Below are 19,532 nucleotides of genomic sequence, written 5' to 3' on the forward strand. Positions count from 1 at the left end.
AGGGTTACACAACACCTGAAATGTCAAACTGACATTCACGCTCTGTCTATGAGCTAGAAAAGTAAATATCAGAAGTTGACAACTGTGTCGGTCTGACTCTCTCTCTTTCCCTGACCCTTCGCTCCAGGAGAGCCGTGCCCCGTCAACGGTCGCAGCCCCAGCTCGGTGTCGACTCAACACAGCTCTCCACGCAGCGACGGGGCCTCGGCTCTGGGCCCCCAGGTGGTCGCCGTCCCCTCCGCCGGCTGCCAACAAGAAGGGTCCGCCCTGCAAACCAGCGATGTGGTCATCCACCGCAAGGAGAACGAGGGATTCGGCTTCGTCATCATCAGCTCCCTGAACCGACCCGAGAACGTCAACGTCATCAGTGAGTTGCTCGTGAGCCGACTCCTCGAGGGAGATGGTGGTCTGCTCATCTTTTTGATTTCAGGTCCGTTAAATGGAACCAGGTTCTTTTATGCAACTGCATAAATTAGATTTTTCTACTTGAGTAAAAGGAATAAAAGACTGCTTTATTTTAATTAAGTAAATGTATCAAAATATTAAAATACTTCTGATATTTGTTAAAAAGGGGTGTTTACTTAATACTTCTCCAACTAGATGTTATTACTTGAGCCTCACAAAAAGCGTCTGGATAGCTCGGTTGCTAACAGCGTAATGCTTAAGTAAGGGGGAGTCAGGACGGACAGATGGGGGAGTTAACATTGACGGAGAGAGGTCGGCCAAACTACAGAAAGGCGCGATCAAGGAAAATGAACCCAAGAGGTGCAGGCAGATGTGAAACTGGGATATAAAAGCCAGGCGAATAAACGGCTTGTTCTCCACTGAACCAGCAGAAGTGTGTTCTCAGTGGCAGGTGAAGACACAAAAGCTCAAGACCAACGACCAGAGACATATGGGTGGAAGAAGCAGAGAAACATGACAACAATGTGGTCGATGGGTCAAAGAGCAGACTTCACCGATCTTCCTGAAGAAGGTGCCGTAACCATCACATTTACAAACATCCAAGTCCCAGATAAGAAGAACTGGACAGCACTATCCCTGACCAAAATCCATGCTTGCTGGCTCAAAATGCTGACCTCGCTCCATGAAGATCAGTACAAATGAACTGCTGACAGTGACACACTATGGTTGGCTGACCCAGTCTTGATTTAGAAAGACCCCCAGAAGGGAACAGCACCATCCAACTATTGGCCAAACACCTCCCTCCTCACAACATGGACACTCATGTCAGGCTCTTAAGGGCCTTCAATACCAACACCATGGATACCGATTTCTAAATCAATGACATCAAGCTGTACGCAAAGAGTGACCAAGACATTGACTCGCTGACCAACACTACGACAGCAAATGAGGCCCAGATCTGAGATCCCAGGTTCAGACTGTGAAGCCGCTATAGTGTTGAGGATCATCTGTGTAGAATGTGACCTGAAGACCAAGATTGGAAGGTGAAGGGAAACGACAGAGCAGAGATCCTGAGGGACCTCCAGATACAGAGCAAAAATAATAATATAATGAAATGATCAAATAACCCGGATTGTGGTCATAGATGAGCAACAGAGGAAAGTGGCTGTGATAGTTAAGTGTAGCTTATCTTAAGAGATGGAAACATCAGGAAAAAGGAACATAAGAAACTGGACAATTACCCGGGGCTCAGAGAAGAGCTAAAGAAAGCCTTGAAGGTAAGAGCAACACTAGTGTAAGAAGTCATTGAAGCACTCGGAGCAGTGAGCTCCAACAGATCCCTGGAGCAACATCAGACATCTCCCTCAAGAAGAGAGCAGATCTAGAAACGACCAAGATACTACGCAGGATCCTTGAGACATCTGGTCAAGGACCCACACTGAAGAGGATGAACAGCTACCCACCCCTAGTTATCTTTAAATCAATCATTAGATCATTCGTCGAGAAGCTCTTAAGATACTAAAGACATTGTCAGATAAAACAATATCAGCCTGATTAAGCCTCAAATTAACATCATGGTATTTCAATTGGAGCTAAAATTAGCAGGAAGCAAAGGACCTTCTTCAATGTCTGTATGTCTTCTCAGACAAGCAATTCATTTTCTTTTTTATGTTGGAATTATTTTCAAATTATTTCTAAATAAAGTATCTATCTAGCATGTTTATGTACCAAAGAAGTGAAAGAAAAGTAAAATTAAAGTTTTAAATGTATAAGAAGTCCTGTGTCGAAAATGAGTAAATGTCATTTGTTACTTTCCGCTCAAACCTGTCACTGCCATTAGGGTCACTGAAGACACAAGGACACTGTGTCAACAAAATAACTTCCATCAGTCATTTCTATCCATAGAATGAAACTGTCAAGCTAAAGCTACGGATCGCGGGCGTTAACAACGTTTATGTCTCTGCCTGAGTTTGTGCTGTCAAACTCTTTTATGGGCCTCAAGTGGAGTAAGACAGACTTTCAGCCGCATCTTTGTTCAGCAGCGATAAAGTGACTTAATCTCTTTGTCTATTTTGTTCGTTTTACTCTGAGCTTCTCAATAATGTGCGTGTCCAGTATTTGTAATGGCTTCAGAACAAGCTCGCACAGTGACAATGAGTTGCTTGTGAACAATCCTTCCCCCCAAATTGGTCCTGACAACTGCGCTGGCGTTGTGTCTCCAGCTGTGCCCCATAAAATTGGACGCATCATCGAGGGCAGCCCCGCGGACCGATGTGGGAAACTGAAGGTGGGAGATCGGATCCTGGCGGTGAACGGACAGTCCATCATCAGCATGCCACACGCCGACATCGTCAAGCTTATCAAGGACGCGGGTCTGACGGTCACCCTGCACATCATCCCAGAAGAGGGTACGTCTTCGTGTCTGGAGGCGTTTTTTCTGCTGTTTCGCTTACAAGTCTCTCTCTCTCCTTTCTTTTCAGGGTCTCAGTCGGGGCCCGGTTCAGAGAAACAGAGCCCCATGACCCAGAAACACAGTCCTCAGCCGAGTCCCGCGACTCAGCCGGGCCAAATAGGCCTTCATCCCGGCCAGGTGACCCTGCAGCCTGGACATATGAGCGCCCAGACTGGGCAGGCGTCGATACAGTCACCAGCTCAAATAGGTGTGACTGGTCCAGCCGCCTCACAGACAGTACCAGCAGGAACCCAGCAGAGCCCAGTGACTCAGTCTGGCCTCCCCCCTCACCTCTTCCTCCATGATGGCAGGTAAGCTTGTGCTGAGTGCAAACACACACACACACACAAGCGCACACACATATTTGTCACGTCTTAAACAGGCTCTCAGGCTTGAGCAGGAGTCGGGAAGATACTTAACCAAAGCAATGTATTATACGTGTATATTAAAATAGCTATTTGTGTACATGTATTTATTTAACAATATATATAGGTTTTTTGTTTTTTTTAATTCATTATTTTTTAACTTTAATTAAAAAATGTAATCTATTACTCAGAAGAAGAAGAAACTAAATTCCTCTGAGTAGTTTACAGCAGGAACAATAGGGAGAACAGTGTCCAACACAGTGGCCCTTTGAAGCAAAACACTTCATTATGTAAGACTGGGACTTTAAATGATGTCTAACAGCTAATAAATGAAGGCCTAAAGATGTCTACAATTATCTTAAATTCTCATCAAATTAAAGGGATGTATCTTATTCTAAACAAAAGTATAAACTTCAGTCGCGCTCTGAAGTGTTTCCATTTGTCCAAGATACGACTTAAATTGATAGTTCGACCATAATTCAAACTTCACTCATTTTCTTCTCACCCTCATATCGACCGAGGTTCAGATTCTTTTCAGAGTAATATGTTCCTTTGTAGAGTCGTAGACAAAAATGTTCTCATTTCTCATGTCAAGGCTTCAATACCAGAGATTGCAGACGAGCACCAGGGAGGTATTTGGATGTTTTAAGTTTGTCAAACTGGACGCAGAGGCAAACTGTCCACACGCTGTGATGAAATATCGTTATGTTAGTCCTTTTTATCTCATATCTGTAGAGAAAATAATCAAATCCACAGCAGAGAAAGACTCCTGTGTCAAGAGATCAAACATCTCTGCAGGGATCTTTGTATGATTTGAGGAGAATAAAAGCTTATCTTAATAGATGCGAGTGTCTGCAAACAGTGAGTCTCCTGCAACCTTCCGTCTCAGTCACGTCTCTCCCAGACTCGAGTGTAACAGCAGCTCTTACGGAGTGTGTGAATAATTAAGCAGCAGGTATCATCCGGTAATGCAGCGGCCGGCGGTCTGTCAAAACTGTGAAAGTGTGAGTGCACGCATGGATGGATGCGACACACACACACACACGCAGAGTAGCTCTCACGGTCCATCACTGGCTCTCATTCCTCCACCGAGACCTCCCTGAAAGTTTCACGACGGCTCTATTTCCGAGCGGATTACGGAGCGGTCCACTCCGGTGCAGGTTCTGCTCCACGACTCTCTCTCTGAAGCTGTCGCTCTTCTCTCCTCACAGGTCAGAGGTAAAAGCCAGACAGGATGTCAAACCTGATTTCCGTCATCCTCCGTTCACTGATTACAGGCAACCACCCGTCGACTACAGGCACCCGCCCGTGAGCGACTATAGACAGCCCCCGACGCTGGACTACAGACACCCGCCCGGCCTGCTGGACTACAGACAGCACGCGGCGGCGGCAGCGGCGGCGGCGGCTCAGTTCCCACTGGGGATCACGACAGACTTCAGACCACAGGTAGAGAGGAACTTCCTCTTAAAAACACTCGAGTCATCATTGCTTTATGATGCGAGCATGTCCGTGTCTCTCCCGCAGGACTACGACTACTTTACTGTGGAGTTGGAGAAAAGTTCAAAAGGTTTCGGTTTTAGCATCCGCGGGGGCCGAGAGTACAAGATGGACCTGTTTGTGTTGCGGCTGGCGGAGGACGGTCCGGCCGTACGGAACGGGAGGATGAGGGTGAGATATTTGAATGATCTTTCTAAAACTCTTGCTTTAGTGAGAACCAAATGAGAGACCTTGAAATGAAGCAGAGAAGCTTCACAATGGTTCGCTCCATATCCAACATTGAGTTTGTATGTTGAAATACATTTCCTTTAATATATTGTTGATTTAAACCAGGGGTGGGCAATACGTCGATCGCGATGGAAGCTGTTGCGAGTAGATCGCGTGATTTAATAAAATATGATATAAGAAAATAGTAAAGAGAGCTCGGATTGGCTGCTGTGCATGTCAATCAAATGGTTATTGCACCGATTGGTTGACAATTCTGAGCTCCCGCCTCTTCCAGCACTGCAAAGTTTATGAATCGAGAATAAAAAGAGCAAAACGTGCAGACTTCCCGACATTCCCATCATTTTACGCAATTCAGAAAAACGATATACAATTATAAGCTTGTTTTTTTTTAAAATAATATATCGAACAAAATAATGCGTGTTTGATCGCTTCAGGTTCTTCTCTAGAGAGTCACAGATACATGACGTCAGTTCCATCAAAGTGAAGCTGCAGGTTCCAATGAAAGCGCAACAAATGCTGGTTTTCCTCATGTGATCACGTGATCGAGTATAATTCCTTTAAACACAATTGACTATTTGTAAATTACCTTTATCTCATGAATATAATAAGAATACGCTCAAACTCAAACACGTTAAACAGGTGTGTGCAGGTGAGCCACACATTCTAATGACGCTCGGAGACGATCAGACAAAGCGATGATGATGTGAAGATAGTGATGAACAGTTTTATTCTTGTTAAACTTCATCTGAAGATGTTTTAAAATTTAAATAATCCAGTGGTCGCCTCTGTTAATTCAATATTCTTGTTAATAACCGTGTGTGTAAAATATAAACATTTACACTGGAGCACATCTGAACTCATTTACAATAGTGTGATTCAAATCAGACATGTTTAAAATTAACAAATATAAACTGTTAGTTTGAATTCATGTTTTCATTTGTTTTTGTTTTTTCATGATCACAGAAATGGAGAAATTTAAGTCTTGTGCTTCATTTAAATATGATCGACATATTGAAATGGAGGCATGGAAAGGGATGAACCCGTCTGAATTCTTTGTTGATTTTGATGAACATAGAAAAGGGCTTGAATTCGTGTCACGCACAGATTCTTACATCTGAATATTTTTTGTGGACCATTTTGGTTCGAATGAATGACCATTTTCAGTAGGAAATGCAATTCTTAGTGCATATGAGTCTGAACTTGTCTGCAGTGGAGGATGAGATTTAACACAGGCTGACACTGAGCTTAAGACCAGGTCTCATGGACATTTTTGGAAGTTACTCTCAGAGGAAAAGTATCTTCTTATGAGGAAATATGCTCCTCACTGACTGACTCTAGTTATTTATGTAAGTCAGCATTTATATGAAGATGATTAAATCCACACATCCTTCCATCATGACTGATTATCAGTCCATTCATTGAGTAAAGCATGTACTTACTTACATTGAAATTTGATAAAGGTAGGTCTTTTGAACTTGACAATTATAAAAGTAACTCACAAAGCGAAAAAGTGTGAGCACCCCTGATTTAAACTATTGAAAAAATGTTCACTTGTTCTTGGATTTTGTTTATTGCGTGGGTTTCAGAAGGTAACCCCCCAAAATAAACGAGGAAACACTGAAGGATTCTTATCAAACTTCTTACATGGTTCCTAAAAATGATAGTATCAGAGGTTGATTGAGTTCAAAGTGAATGGTGAAGAACCAACACCTGGTGTGCAACCTTCATTCTTCAGCAAATAAGCGCCGACAAAAGAGTGACCTGTGTGTGTGTGTGTGTGTGTGTGTGTGTGTGTGTGTGTGTGTGTGTGTGTGTGTGTGTGTGTGTGTGTGTGTGTGTGTGTGTGTGTGTGTGTGTGTGTGTGTGTGTGTGTGTGTGTGTGTGTGTGTGTGTGTGTGTGTGTGTGTGTGTGTGTGTGTGTGTGTGTGTGTGTGTGTGTGTGTGTGTGTGTGTGCTGACCAGGTGGGCGACCAGATCATCGAGATCAACGGGGACAGTACCCGGGACATGACTCATGCTCGCGCCATCGAACTCATCAAGGCGGGCGGCCGGCGGGTCAGGCTGCTGCTGAAGAGAGGAACAGGGCAGGTGCCCGAGTACGGTGGGTTCAATCCTCCTCCTCCTCTCTCTCTCTCTCTCTCTTCCATTAACTCATTAACTGTATTAATCTCTCTGCATTGACTTCTGACGCTCGCCCCTGCTCCCTCCTCCCTGTACTCCAGTTGTCTTTACACACATGTGCAGAGTCCAGAAGTGTAATGATGGTATAGGCTCTTTACTTGCCTTCCCTCAGGATTGGTACCTTCCAACCTCTCCATGTGCATGAAAGGTGACACACTAAGCTCCCCCTATTTCTTCCTAATGGGCCACTCTAAAGACACGGTTCGTGGAAATTGCATGTCTCTCTCTCTCTCTCCATACTTCTGTGAATGAGAGTGAATGGAACGTTGTGTATTTATACGCTCTGATCTTGAACCAGCAATTTCTCTCCAGCACGTCACTAAAAATAAGTATATGTCTGGGTGAGTCTAAGCAGTAACAACAACTAGCAAATGATCGCTTCTCTGCCTTCTATCACATCTCCACACTAATCATTCTACACGTCTACACAAGTACACAATCGTATGATGACACACAATCACTAGAACATTGCTTAAAGCACCTAAAGTCGAAGCGATGTTAGAAACATGACAACAATGTGCTTAATAATAACATTGTATTCATATACCACTCTGTAATGACTGGCTAGCTTATATGCTACTCTGTAATATATTTTAGCTAATATGCTACCCTTTATTTAATTCTAGATAGTATACTACTCTGGAATTATTTATATATGTATAGACGTTAGATAACATACCACTGTGTGATAGCAGGCTAATATACTACCGTGTATTTAATTCTAGCAAGTATATGCTACTCTGGAATTCGATGTTAGATAATATACGACTATGTAATAACATGCAAACTAATATACTACTATATAAATATTGCTCAATGCTAGCTAATATGCCGCTCTGTCATTCATACAAGCTATATACTACTAATAGGATGGATGGTAATATAATACTCTGTAATAACATGCTATCTAATATACCACTGTACTAAATTAGCTTGCATGTAATTACACTCTGCAATTACTGCTAGCTTATATAATACTTATTAATATCATGCTATTTGATATACTACTCTTGTATGCCACATAGACCACTCTGTAATTACAAGCTAGCTAATACGACCCTGTCATAGCATTTTAGCTAACATAGCGCAATGTAATAATTAGCATGCTAATATACCACTCTGTTATTCATACGAGCTAATATACTACTCTGGTATATTAGCTGGCATGTAATTATACTCTCCAATTAATGCTAGCTTATATACTACTTATTAATATCATGCTATTTGATATACTACTCTTGTATGCCACATAGACCACTCTGTAATTACAAGCTAGCTAACACGATACTGTCATAACATTGTAGCTAACATAGCGCAATGTAATAATTAGCATGCTAATATACCACTCTGTTATTAATACGAGCTAATATTAGCTTATATACTACTTGCTAATAATCATGCTATCGTATATACTACTCTTATATGCCACATATACCATTTTGTAATGACATGCTAGCTATTATAGCAGTCGTAAATAAGAGCTATTTGATATACCAAACTATCTAATGTACTATTTTGTAAAAAACATCCTTGCTACCAACCAACCCTGTAATAACTTGTTATGTAATATACTGCTCTATAATAACACAGTGTACTGCACATGATGTAATATACCACTGTGTGCTAATATAACACTATATTAATACAAATTACTTACTTACTTACTTACTCTGTATTAGCACACTGGCTAATATACAATTCTGTTAAATATACTGGCCTACATACTAGTCTATAATTACACATTCAATTAAATATCGGTTTTATATACCACTGTGTTATATTGCTGTATATTCAATGAAATATGTATCATATAAGAAGCAAAATCATATTGTACCATGTGTAATGACATTGTTATTAAGTAGCACCACTCAAAATAAACACTACTTTATATCGGTAATTACACAATTATGTAATAATTCAACATTTTCTTACCAAAACCAAAAGTGTCAACAATACCTCAGCATTAACACACAACTTTGATTGTCCAAACAAAAAAACGACAACAGCATCATAAGGGTCTTGACAACAATGTGTGATTCAATAAGTGTTGCCAGTCTGGTGACATCACTGATGTGTCTCTCAGTCGACGACAGTTTATCAACACGGTAAAAGTGCAGCGTCAGTGTGTTTAGAAGAACATGTGTAACTTGATGAGTCTTGTGCAGTGGAGTGTGTAATGTGTTGTGTAGTGGTGACACATTTGCATGCTGATGTTTTTTGTGGTTTTATTTTATTATGTGTTCTGAGGTTCTTCAGCGTCTGCCTGTGCATGCTGGGCTGTGAGTCTCTCCTTCTTCCGTCTCCGTCCTCCTCACTCTCTCTCTCCTCCAGCAGACTGTGGCGGCCACTGGGATTCCTTTTCTACCATCCACTCTGCCCTGCAGGAAGTGACCCTTGACGCCCACCCCAACACATTCCCTTCATCCCATCAAGCCTCGGTCCTCGACTCCTCCTTTCATCAGCTCCCTCTAGAGGCCACGGTGTGCATGACCGACAACGCTCCCCAGCTCACAGACCACGGCTCCTTCAAGGGGGTCAAAGGTGGCAGGTCCACCCAACAGCAGGGGGCTGGTGCGCCGGACTCTGAGCGACCGCTGAGCAAGGCTGCGGAGAGGATGCCGAGGGAGTGCGGCTCGCCCTGCTCGGACAGAAAGACTCTGACTCGCTGGGATGTGAATGGAGCGGCGGCGGGCGTCGGCGTGGACGGACACGTGGGCCTCCAGGAGAGACCCAGGGGTCCGCCGTCCAGAGAGGACGAGCGCCCCGGTGGCTACGGCGGGAACTGCTGCCTTTCCAAAACAGAGACCCCCCCGGCGAGGAGCACCGCCGTCTCCCCCGGACCCTGGAACATCCCGGGGGCCGACAAACTCCCCGGCACGCTCCGGTCCTGGACCTCCACGGTCAGCAGGTAGACGGAACCTCGCGGATCATCCCTCCATCTCGCATCTTCCTCTGGATCACGTGCGAGGCGCGAGGCAACAACTGCACCCACCACCTTAAAGAGCAGAGCAGCCTGGACTCGCTGCTCCACCCCCCCCCCCCCCCTCCCCCACACCCGACGTGTTCCTCCCCCTCTCATGCTCCACACCTAGGGTCCCCCCGACTCTGGAGCATCTGTGGGGACCTCACGTCTCCCGATATTTACTTCACTCCCTTGCGAGGACGACGTCTTGACCAACATATTTTGGGAATATTTGTAAAGATGTGAAGCCAGTGTACAGCGGGTCCAGGTGTCGTAGAAACGTACGAAAAGAAAAACAAACACACGAGACACGTATCGGTTCCTTCACCGCCCTCGACTACATATCAACGGACAGCGCAAACCCCTGGACCTCTTGAGCAAGGCGGCGGGTCCTGTGCATGGATATAAACCAACATGGCGTGACGGGATCTCACGCCACAGTGGGATATTTTTTACAGGTGGAACCGTTGTCTTAGCGAGAAACACTTGAAGCATCAACCTCGCCGTCATTGTGGAGAAAACAAAAAAAAAAAAAGTATTAATCTGTATTCATTTAACCGAAAAACTCACCCGTTTTTGTACCCCTGATCCCCCCCCCCCGCCCCCCCATTTATGCCTTTTACTGTGCTACGTGTACCACGTCACTGTGGGGGAGGGGCACCGGTGTGGAGGGCGACGGCGTTGAAGGTGGGGCTGAGTGCCTTACTCAAACTAATGCAGAGCTGTTGCCATTCATTTGGGGAATTGAATGCAGAACCAGTATTACTGACCGTACACACACACACACACACACACACACACACACACACACACACGCATATCAGCAACTGCATGGTCGGTCGGCTCGATGCACTAAAGCCGTACAGCTTCTCTACAGTCAGTGATGGCCCTCGACTCCTGCTGGTGTTTGAAGGCGGGCGATCAAATGTAGCCGCGGGGCCTCATCGCTCAGCAGATCGGTGGACGTTCAACAATCATCATCATAATCAGTTTTGCTTTCAATCACGCCGCATGTCTTCTTCGTCATCGTCGTCAACCCCTGGATTCAAGAGTGGAACCATTTTGTCTTAACCGGGGGTTCGTCCCGGTGTGGCCGTGCTGCGTTGACGAGCAGTTTTTGGGATCAGTATTTTGGGAATGATGAGTCCCTCGCATTAGCGCTTCACGCTCGCAGGGATCCTTTAGGGGGCGTGCCTGTCCAGAGATCTTCCGTGGAAATCAAGATTGGTTTTTAAAGTGATAAAAACATTTTTTGTCCCGTTTGCTCGCTTGGCAATGATTCCCCGGATGAGACGAGGCACAGGTGGGATGTTATCGACACTATTGTACGTGTGGATATGAAAAAAAAAACACTTCTTTAATGCACCAATTTGTCAAATAATACATGGGAAAAAGTCACGTTATAGTTGCTATAATGAGCTCCAACATCCACGAGAGACAAGCAGTTAAACTAATCCAGTTTAATGTCTTTAAAAAAAAAAATCAATAATCAGCATTTCTGCTCTTCCACCAAAGATACAGCCTCTTAAATCCAGGCCAGTGAAATCAGATGGTTCTGTAGCATCTTTCAGAAGTCCAGTGGTCTCCATGAACACCTCTACATTTATACTCTTTTGTTTGTGCTCCGTTGAAAAAAGAAGAAAAAGAAAGAGTCATTCACGGATTGGCCGAGACGAAGAACCCACAGTGGACGTGATGTCGGCGAGCAACAGTGGAAAGAAGATCTTAAAGCTGGTGGAGAATAAGAAGTTGCCTCTGGGCTGCAGATGTTCATGGTGCGTTCAAAGAAGGAGAAAGCGTAGTCCCCGCCCTGCCTGTTGTGAGTGATCTTTTTGTAAAGAATAAAAAATAAAAAAAACTTTATCATGTAAAGGACGGCACGTTGAAAACTCCCATCGAGATCAAGTGTACGTGTGTAGTGTTCATTGTGTACTATTCACCCTGTACAGCTGTATTCCTACAAATATGGTTTACTGTATCATTGATACTGTAGTTTCAAAGACGTGAACAACTATTTTTATGAAATGCAACAGTGCTGATATATTACATTTTGCTAAAAAACAAAAACCTTGTTTACTGAAAGATATTCTGAAATACTGTCAAATAAACTCTTGACATGGTGTAAAACACTCTTTTCATTCAGCGAGAAACACCTGCTTTTATTGGAGCCCAACCATCATCCCGGCCGAGGCACGTTAGTGACACCAGAAGCCCATTTGTAGAAAAGTGTAAGATGTTTTTTTCCCCCAAAGATGTGACTTTAACAATCCTGACGTTGATGTTTACACGCTCGAGCGCTCACTAAGGAACTTAACTCCACCTGCGTTAATCTTCATGATGCGGCTTTCAGTGACAGAACCTTAGATGGACTCTGCTACAGTTCCTCAACTCTGAGTCACATTTTTATCCCCTGGTACTTTTTTAAAACCTTGAAAAATACTCACTTTTAACTATCACTGCTCTACAGTCAGCTGTGTGCCTATGTCTACTGGCTCGCTGTGGATTTCTGTGGGGGTTGAAGGTTCACTTTCCTCTGGTGCTTTCATAGGATCCTCCTGAGAGTGGAGAAGAGCAAAATATTATCATAAGTTAAATTGTTATTTGTCTCGTCGCAGTGGTTCAGTATCAGGAGTATTCAGATGAGGATAAAGTAGGATTAATGGCTCCTTTCAAAAAGAAAAAACCTACAATAAACACTGAAATTCAAATATTGAGTCACAAAAAGATTTGATTAGAAATATAAAATAATAATATTAAGTAAATGTCAACATGGCAGTTATGGCCGAGTTTTATAGATGGATAGATAAAAACTTCATTGATCCATCTGGAGGGTTCCTTCGGGAAATTGTTGAAATTGTTAAATTGTTTATGGACATTTGAGTATTTTATGACTTCAAGTTTAGAGAATGGGAGACAAGACAGTTGTCATTTTAAGTACAGCCACAGTGCATTAAAAATAGAGGTTGCAAAAATGTTGCAATTGCAAGTTTATTGTGGAAACTCAAAATATCAACTTATATATTGATTTCACAATGTGTGCAAAAAGTCATAACTATCATTTGTGCACGTACACGTAAATAAAATAAAGGATGGATATCACCCGACTCCCCTATGTATAAATAAAATATATCTTTCCTATTCTATTCTTAAGTGGTACTTAATATAATATGATATTAAAACTGTGTAAACTCACCGTCAGTGGTTTGTAAACTCCGACTTGGAAGCGGCAGCAAACAACATCAACCAGGAAGCCGACCATCCCGTGAAGCATTCCTGCAGGAGAGTTTTCGTTAATGCAACCATTAACGTAAATATTCACATATTAAATGGCAACAATGAACCACTTATTACTTTTTAATAACACATAGTATTGGTCTCACTAGTTTAAAACTGGTTATCTAGCTGCATTGAAATAACTATTATATATATACTAATTTAATGAGTGTTTTTAATTTATAAATATATAATACAAATTAGCGTCGTAGATCGCTTCCTTTTTTTCTTCTTCTGTTTTAAAAACTGTTAACTGTAAATTAATTTTCTGTAATACTGCTCACTGAGGACACCTGGCGGTCAATGAACCAAACCGCAGGCAGTTCGAACAAATGTTTACATCCGTTTACGATTATTATATCATAAAAGTTATAATATAATTATATCAACGGTGACTTAAGGAGGGTTAAATAAATTTAAACGCATGTATCTTTTAAACATTTATGTTGGTTTCACTCATTACTCTGTAGTAGTAATAATTGAACTCAAAGCAGACTCTTAGTTCTATGGAACTACAATCCTGTAGGTTCAGTAGTTTATGACGTCCATATATACCACGAGCCTTTAAGAAAAGTTTTCTCTGCTGTTAGCCAGAAACAGTTTTGGACTTAATCCAGGCTTCGTTAGTGATGCAGTTTTGTAATGGGCTGTATTTATAACTTATTTATGAGTTGCTTTTAGGGAGTTTGTTGCAGTTTTCTTCCTCTGAAATCAGACAGCTGGGAGAGAAAATAAACTTATGTGAAATGGGGTGAATAACACGTCATCAAAGTTTGATCGGTGTAATAGCTCTCTGCCAAATACATCAACTCATAAACCACAAGAGTCGTTTCATGAGGCTTGAAATGCAAATTCTTCTTTTTACAAGGTTTGTACTTTTTACAGTAGAAAACTGATTACGTTTTGAAATAGTGCTGGATTCATTTAATGCTTTTGCGATGCATTTAAAGACCCATTTGTCACCATTTTATTGACTTATATGTCACTTGGTAAAAACATTTTATTGATTTCTTCAGCATGATTCACTTGATAAAATCCTGTTTACCTCTCAAATCATTGACGACATTCAAAAGGCTGATGTACAGGATAAAGACACCAAACTCAATCAAAATCCTTTAGCCGTCTAAATCGCAGGAGTCTGACTGTTTAATATATATATTTATTTTTTATTTTTTTTCCCTTAATCTAGAATTAAGTACACAACAACACCACGAAAATCTCTTCACTTTTAAATCTGCTTTTATTGAAAATGATCTGCTTTTTTGGATACTATTTATTTTTAGTCTTCAAAAGAAAAAACTAATAAATCTATAATTAAAAGTTTAACAACTCACGGTCTTTATTTTCAGGAGGCATTTTTTCTTTGAGTTTAATTATCTGTAGAATCGTTGACATCAGGTTCCTCTATGTTCCGTATCTTCCTTTAAACACTGGCATCTTTACACGTGACAGACCTGTGGTGGAGAAGATGCCTCCTACGATGCCACACAGTCGCACCAGGAACTTCCAGAGAGGCATGTGCTGCTCCGTGACCTTGACCATCAACGAGCTGATGTCGTACTTCATGAAGATTCCGGAGACGCCGTGACTGCCGGCGGCGTGATTAATGGCGCGTTCCTGCGGGGAAATATACGCACGTCACAACCAGAAGTCACCCACAGAGCACTTGGACGGGGAGACCTACTCGCTCCGTGACGGAGTACTGGTGCGTGTCCGCGGAGACCTTGTAGGTGTTGAGTTTCGTGGGGACGATGGTGATGAAGTACTGGAACATGTGGTTTGCTGGAGAGGTGGTTGACCAGGTTAAGAGGCCACATTAACTTGATTACTTAAGTGTCAGAACTCACCGTCGGAAGCGATTTTCTCCGTGCCGTCCAGCGTGCTGATGATCCCAGGTATGGCTTCTCCGAACGACAAGTGGTCGATCCGATGAGAGAAGTTATGAGCTGTTGAGGAGACACCATTACAAACCCTTCATCTATAAGAGGCCTGTGTGAACTCACAGTCGTGGCTAATGAGTGCGGCCAGATGTGCGTGTCCTCGAGGGTGAGGGATGGACCTGTGTGGAGGACCACGAGTGTTAAACACACAAAACCATCATCCCTGTGTGTGTGTGTGTGTGTGTGTGTGTGTGTGTGTGTGTGTGTGTGTGTGTGTGTGTGTGTGTGTGTGTGTGTGTGTGTGTGTGTGTGTGTGTGTGTGTGTGTGTGTGTTTGTGTGTGTGTGTGTGTGTGTGTATGCGTGTGTCAACACTTACTTGCCCACTGTGATGTGAAAGTTTCCTGCAACCTTGTTGACATACATGTGGCCATGGATCCTGCAGGAGGTGAAATCGGATAAAGCGCCATCTCTGGAGGAGAAGAAACTGATTTCATTTCATTTCTCTAAATTCAGGCCTTCACAAAGAGAAACAGTTGATAAATTAGTTGTTTTCATTTTTTATTTAATTTAATTTTCTAATGGGGACACCCATATTCTTTCTCTATCCAAAATTACACAAGTTCTGGGTCATAAAAAGGTTTTATTTCTTCTTTTAAACATTTTCATCAAAATCAGCTTTTGTTTAGGTTTACTCAAAAAATAAGTGAGTAAGGAGTTAAATTATATAAATCTTGTTTCAGAGAAACAAACCATGGGCTCCTGCTGACTCAGCATTATGGTGTTATGTATTTTTCATGCAATTCTTTTCCATTTTATTGAAAATAATGCAAACACTAAACTTGTCCACGATGCAAAAAAGGTTGGAGACAATTCAAAAAAGCAATACTAAAATGTTTTACAACGATAGTCATTGGAAAACTATCAATAACCTTAAAATATATATTTTTTTATTAATATTTTTCACTACCTCAGACCTAAAGCTTGTACCATAGTTGCTGTTCCTTTAAGCACAACTTTTTCAAATCATTCATATTAAGTGTGTGGTATTTGGTGTTTGTTACATGATGTTTTAACTTTTTTTTTTGCAATTTTCTTGTTAATAAAAAGATTTATTTTAAAGTCGGGCGTTCATTTTTTTTTATCATTGTTTTATCGAAAATGGTATCGAGTATTGGCATTGAGTTGAACTCAACCCGAATACAACCATGTCCACTATTAGCAATTTTGAAACCGAATTTAAGAACAATAATCCAAATTTTGCCCAGAAAACTGTCATTACATCGACTTATTTGACGCTAGACAACTTCTGCTTCTGCTTTGGAAATCTCCAAATCTACAGAAAACTTCAATGTAGATTAGAGATGTTGTATTTTTCCTCAAATTTGAATAAATAATAAATATACAATGAGAAGATTAACACAGAAGCGTATAGGAATTTAGGAAACCTTACCATCATATTTTAAAGTTTGCAGACTTGGACAGTCTGAGAGTGTTTAGTTGGAGGTCACGTCATTACTGTACGATTAGTTTCTTCAAAGTTTCTTTAATTTTAATGTATTTATTTTGAAATAAATAACAAATAAACAAATAATGATGTGTATTCCACACTCGAGTCTAATCTCTTATTTCAAATGAAACATTGAATCGAACTAAATAAGAAGAAATCATAAAATTGTTCACCGCTGAGATCTGAGAGGAGTTTCTCCTTTGATGGCAGCTTTGAAGATCACGTCCTGCAGCGCGTGCTCCACCCGCAGACGGTCCTGGATGTGTAGAAGAGTCCTGGCAGGTGCATAAATAAGACAGGTTTGCAGGATACAATTCAACACCTCAAGACGAAGATAAAAGAATAAGAGTAGGAATCAAGAAACATGACGTAAACACATTTCTACATAATCCAAAACACATTCAGAACAAATATTGTTATAGAACATTTTAAAACATTATAACAACTAAACAAACATACCTGTGCCATAATCTCTGTTCCGGTGAAAGATCAAAGTGAACCTGGACAAAAAAACTAAAATAATCAACACTGACGTCAATGGAAGCAAACATATTTGTTGATTCATTACTGGTTCATATTTCAGGCCATCAGAGGCAATCATGGTCTCTGCCAGGTCCAGAACATCCGCACCAATATCTGCACAAAGACAAAGGATGAAAACATCTCATCATCAGTTTGTACTCAAACATCACACTTACATTGACATCTCATGGCCACAGTGATGTCGATATTAATTCTCATTTTACTGCAAGAAAAAAAGGAGAAGATGGTGTTTAAATGAAAATAGATTTCAAAATTGTTTTTAAAGAAAAACATCAGTGAACGTTCACCTTGTGAAGTCTTTGTCCACCTCATATTCATACTTCATCCACGTCGCTCTGTAGACAAAGAACTCCAGGAAGGCCAGGATGGCCATGAGCGTGAAGGCAACCAGAGACACTGAATAGACAAGAGACGGTTAATGAATAAAATAAAAAGGACAGAAACTCAAAATAATAAGCATTTCTGAGAAGCATTTGTGAATTTTCTTAGCAGGAGAAAACTAATTAGAATGAAGTTGAGGTAGTTAAATACAGTGATCCTTCTCACCAACAGCTGGTTAAGAAGAAAATAATGTTCTTTTTCTTAAGGTATACACAAGATCAGAAACATTTTAAATGTATTTAAATGTAGTTGAACCACAACTTTATTATTATTATTATTACTGGGTTTTTTATATATATATATACAGTATATATACTCATCATGCCTTTAGTATCATTATTTTAGCACTCGTTTCAATGACGATTGCAAGAGAACTTCATTAAAGCTAATGAACTTTCTTTCATGTACAATGCAGGACAAAATACATGTGAAATTAACTGTATTGGCACAAAATGATAATGGGTGTTTAAGCAGTGCTCATGGAAAGTGTCATTGTTTAACCTGATCCTGTTTTGTTTTTAGAAACTAATCAGTTGATGGTTTATGATCATTCTTCCTGTTAAATTCCTGCTCTACTTGTCCTCACTTTCTTCTTCACCTCCAATGATTGACGTCCAATTGACACCTAAAATGTGTCGTCATTTTGTTTTCAACAGCACTTAAATTTATGAGACCTTCCCTTGACCTCCACACTGGCCACTGCAAACACTGACACAAAGAAATATTAAACACATAATGTTGCATTCAGTGTCTCCTTAACCCCCTCCAGGTCTCACCTGGGACCCCCTGTTGCAACATGATATGGATACAGATCACAACAACAACACAGTTTTTACCTGCTTCCTGGATCATGAATAGTATTTAAGTGATTGTTATTTACTTGTATTCATTGTTAATTTTTGTATGCCATTAATTTGTAATAAAAAGAGTCTGATTCTGGTAAATAAAAAAATGTTTTCAATATTGAGAAGTATGTGATCAAAACACGAATAGTTCATGTGACAAGAACATTTCTCCCTCTGAGATGTTGAGATAGTTTCATGTTCCACAGGGTTCGAGGAGGACTAACCTGTCCCACCGGTGGCTGTGGACTCCACGTAACTCTCCGGAACTTTGGGGAAAGCGTCGAGCTCTTTGACCAACGTCAGAGCTTTCTTCTTGGTCAGTCTCCTCATGTTTTTGATGCTGTCACTCAATCCACTTCTTCATTAGAATCAACGTTTCCACCGCATTGGTCGCTTAAACAAAGCTTTACAAAAGCATTAAATAAACCAAAGACGTTCAATTGTCTTCTTTGTGCTTCTTTATCCTCCGTGTTTTCGTTTAAGTTGATAGAAAAATATTTAAAATAGAGATGGAATTATCCGGCGCTGGATCCTGCTTTGTGTATGTATGACGAACACATCAATGAACTTTGACCTCTGGGCGGAGAGAAAACTGTAAACATTTTTAAGGAGCGCTACCTTGTGGCCAGTGATGGTACACCACCTTTTAGATAGATAGATAGATCGATCGATAGATCGATAGATCGATAGATAGATAGATACTTTATTAGTTCAGATACATTAAAAGTGGGCTAATGAATTAATATTAAAATATTGGCGCAATGAATACAAGAAAAAATTAAATGCAAAGTTTTAATTCCAATAAAAAGTAAAATCAAAGCAAAAGGTTTTTTTTCCCCCATAGCGTTGTTAACATACAGACTTTAAATCAGAATCCGAAAACTTTTATTGCAAGTGTTGTAAACACAACACAGGAATTTGTTGTGGTGGCATAAAAATGAGAAATAATAAGAATTAAATAAGGAGAGATTTATACAATTAAAATAAAACAAGAGACATTGCCATAAAATGA

General features: G+C 41.1%; 2 protein-coding genes across 4 annotated transcripts in view; one reads left to right on the forward strand and one right to left on the reverse strand.

The window, feature by feature from the left end:
• The window catches only part of magi2b (membrane associated guanylate kinase, WW and PDZ domain containing 2b), a 99,444-nt gene extending 87,227 nt beyond the window's left edge, over positions 1–12,217 (forward strand). The window contains exons 16-23 of one of the 2 annotated variants that reach the window (XM_087796734.1): positions 128–367; positions 2,628–2,813; positions 2,886–3,168; positions 4,434–4,668; positions 4,747–4,890; positions 6,910–7,048; positions 7,241–7,276; positions 9,463–12,217. In XM_087796734.1, the coding sequence (XP_087652860.1) occupies positions 128–367; positions 2,628–2,813; positions 2,886–3,168; positions 4,434–4,668; positions 4,747–4,890; positions 6,910–7,048; positions 7,241–7,276; positions 9,463–10,040 (1,841 nt within the window). In that variant the 3' untranslated portion in view covers positions 10,041–12,217. Of the gene's footprint in view, positions 1–127; positions 368–2,627; positions 2,814–2,885; positions 3,169–4,433; positions 4,891–6,909; positions 7,049–7,240; positions 7,277–9,462 lie in introns of both variants that reach the window. The other variant, XM_087796733.1, reaches the window with a different exon arrangement.
• On the reverse strand, positions 11,564–19,064 carry LOC148073722 (endoplasmic reticulum-Golgi intermediate compartment protein 2-like). Of its 2 annotated transcripts, XM_087796738.1 has the most exons (14): positions 18,745–19,064; positions 17,582–17,690; positions 17,450–17,496; positions 17,320–17,387; positions 17,211–17,251; positions 16,925–17,026; positions 15,621–15,713; positions 15,367–15,422; positions 15,211–15,309; positions 15,048–15,145; positions 14,818–14,980; positions 13,284–13,363; positions 12,535–12,645; positions 11,564–11,918 (listed from the first exon to the last, which is right to left on the reverse strand). In XM_087796738.1, exons 1-13 carry the CDS (start codon positions 18,848–18,850, stop codon positions 12,544–12,546), a joined length of 1,164 nt encoding a protein of 387 aa, XP_087652864.1. In that variant the 5' UTR covers positions 18,851–19,064; the 3' UTR covers positions 11,564–11,918; positions 12,535–12,543. The 2 variants fall into 2 exon arrangements, with proteins under 2 accessions (XP_087652864.1, XP_087652863.1); XM_087796737.1 differs by having other exon boundaries at positions 11,564–12,645.
• Positions 19,065–19,532: the final 468 nt, after the last annotated feature.

The sequence above is a fragment of the Callionymus lyra genome, chromosome 8 (assembly GCF_982586985.1).
Source record: "Callionymus lyra chromosome 8, fCalLyr1.hap1.1, whole genome shotgun sequence".
Classification (NCBI taxonomy): domain Eukaryota; kingdom Metazoa; phylum Chordata; class Actinopteri; order Syngnathiformes; family Callionymidae; genus Callionymus; species Callionymus lyra.

Bases quoted from the DNA above. Each gene is read 5' to 3' on its own strand.
- LOC148073722 (XM_087796738.1), bottom strand. From the start codon at position 18,850: ATGAGGAGACTGACCAAGAAGAAAGCTCTGACGTTGGTCAAAGAGCTC. The intron at 17,252-17,319 runs GTAATGAATCAA...TTTTTTGTCCAG, and splicing joins ATGGCCTGAAATATGAACCA to GTTCACTTTGATCTTTCACC. The intron at 15,423-15,620 runs GTAAGTGTTGAC...TCCTCCACACAG, and splicing joins TTTCACATCACAGTGGGCAA to GTCCATCCCTCACCCTCGAG.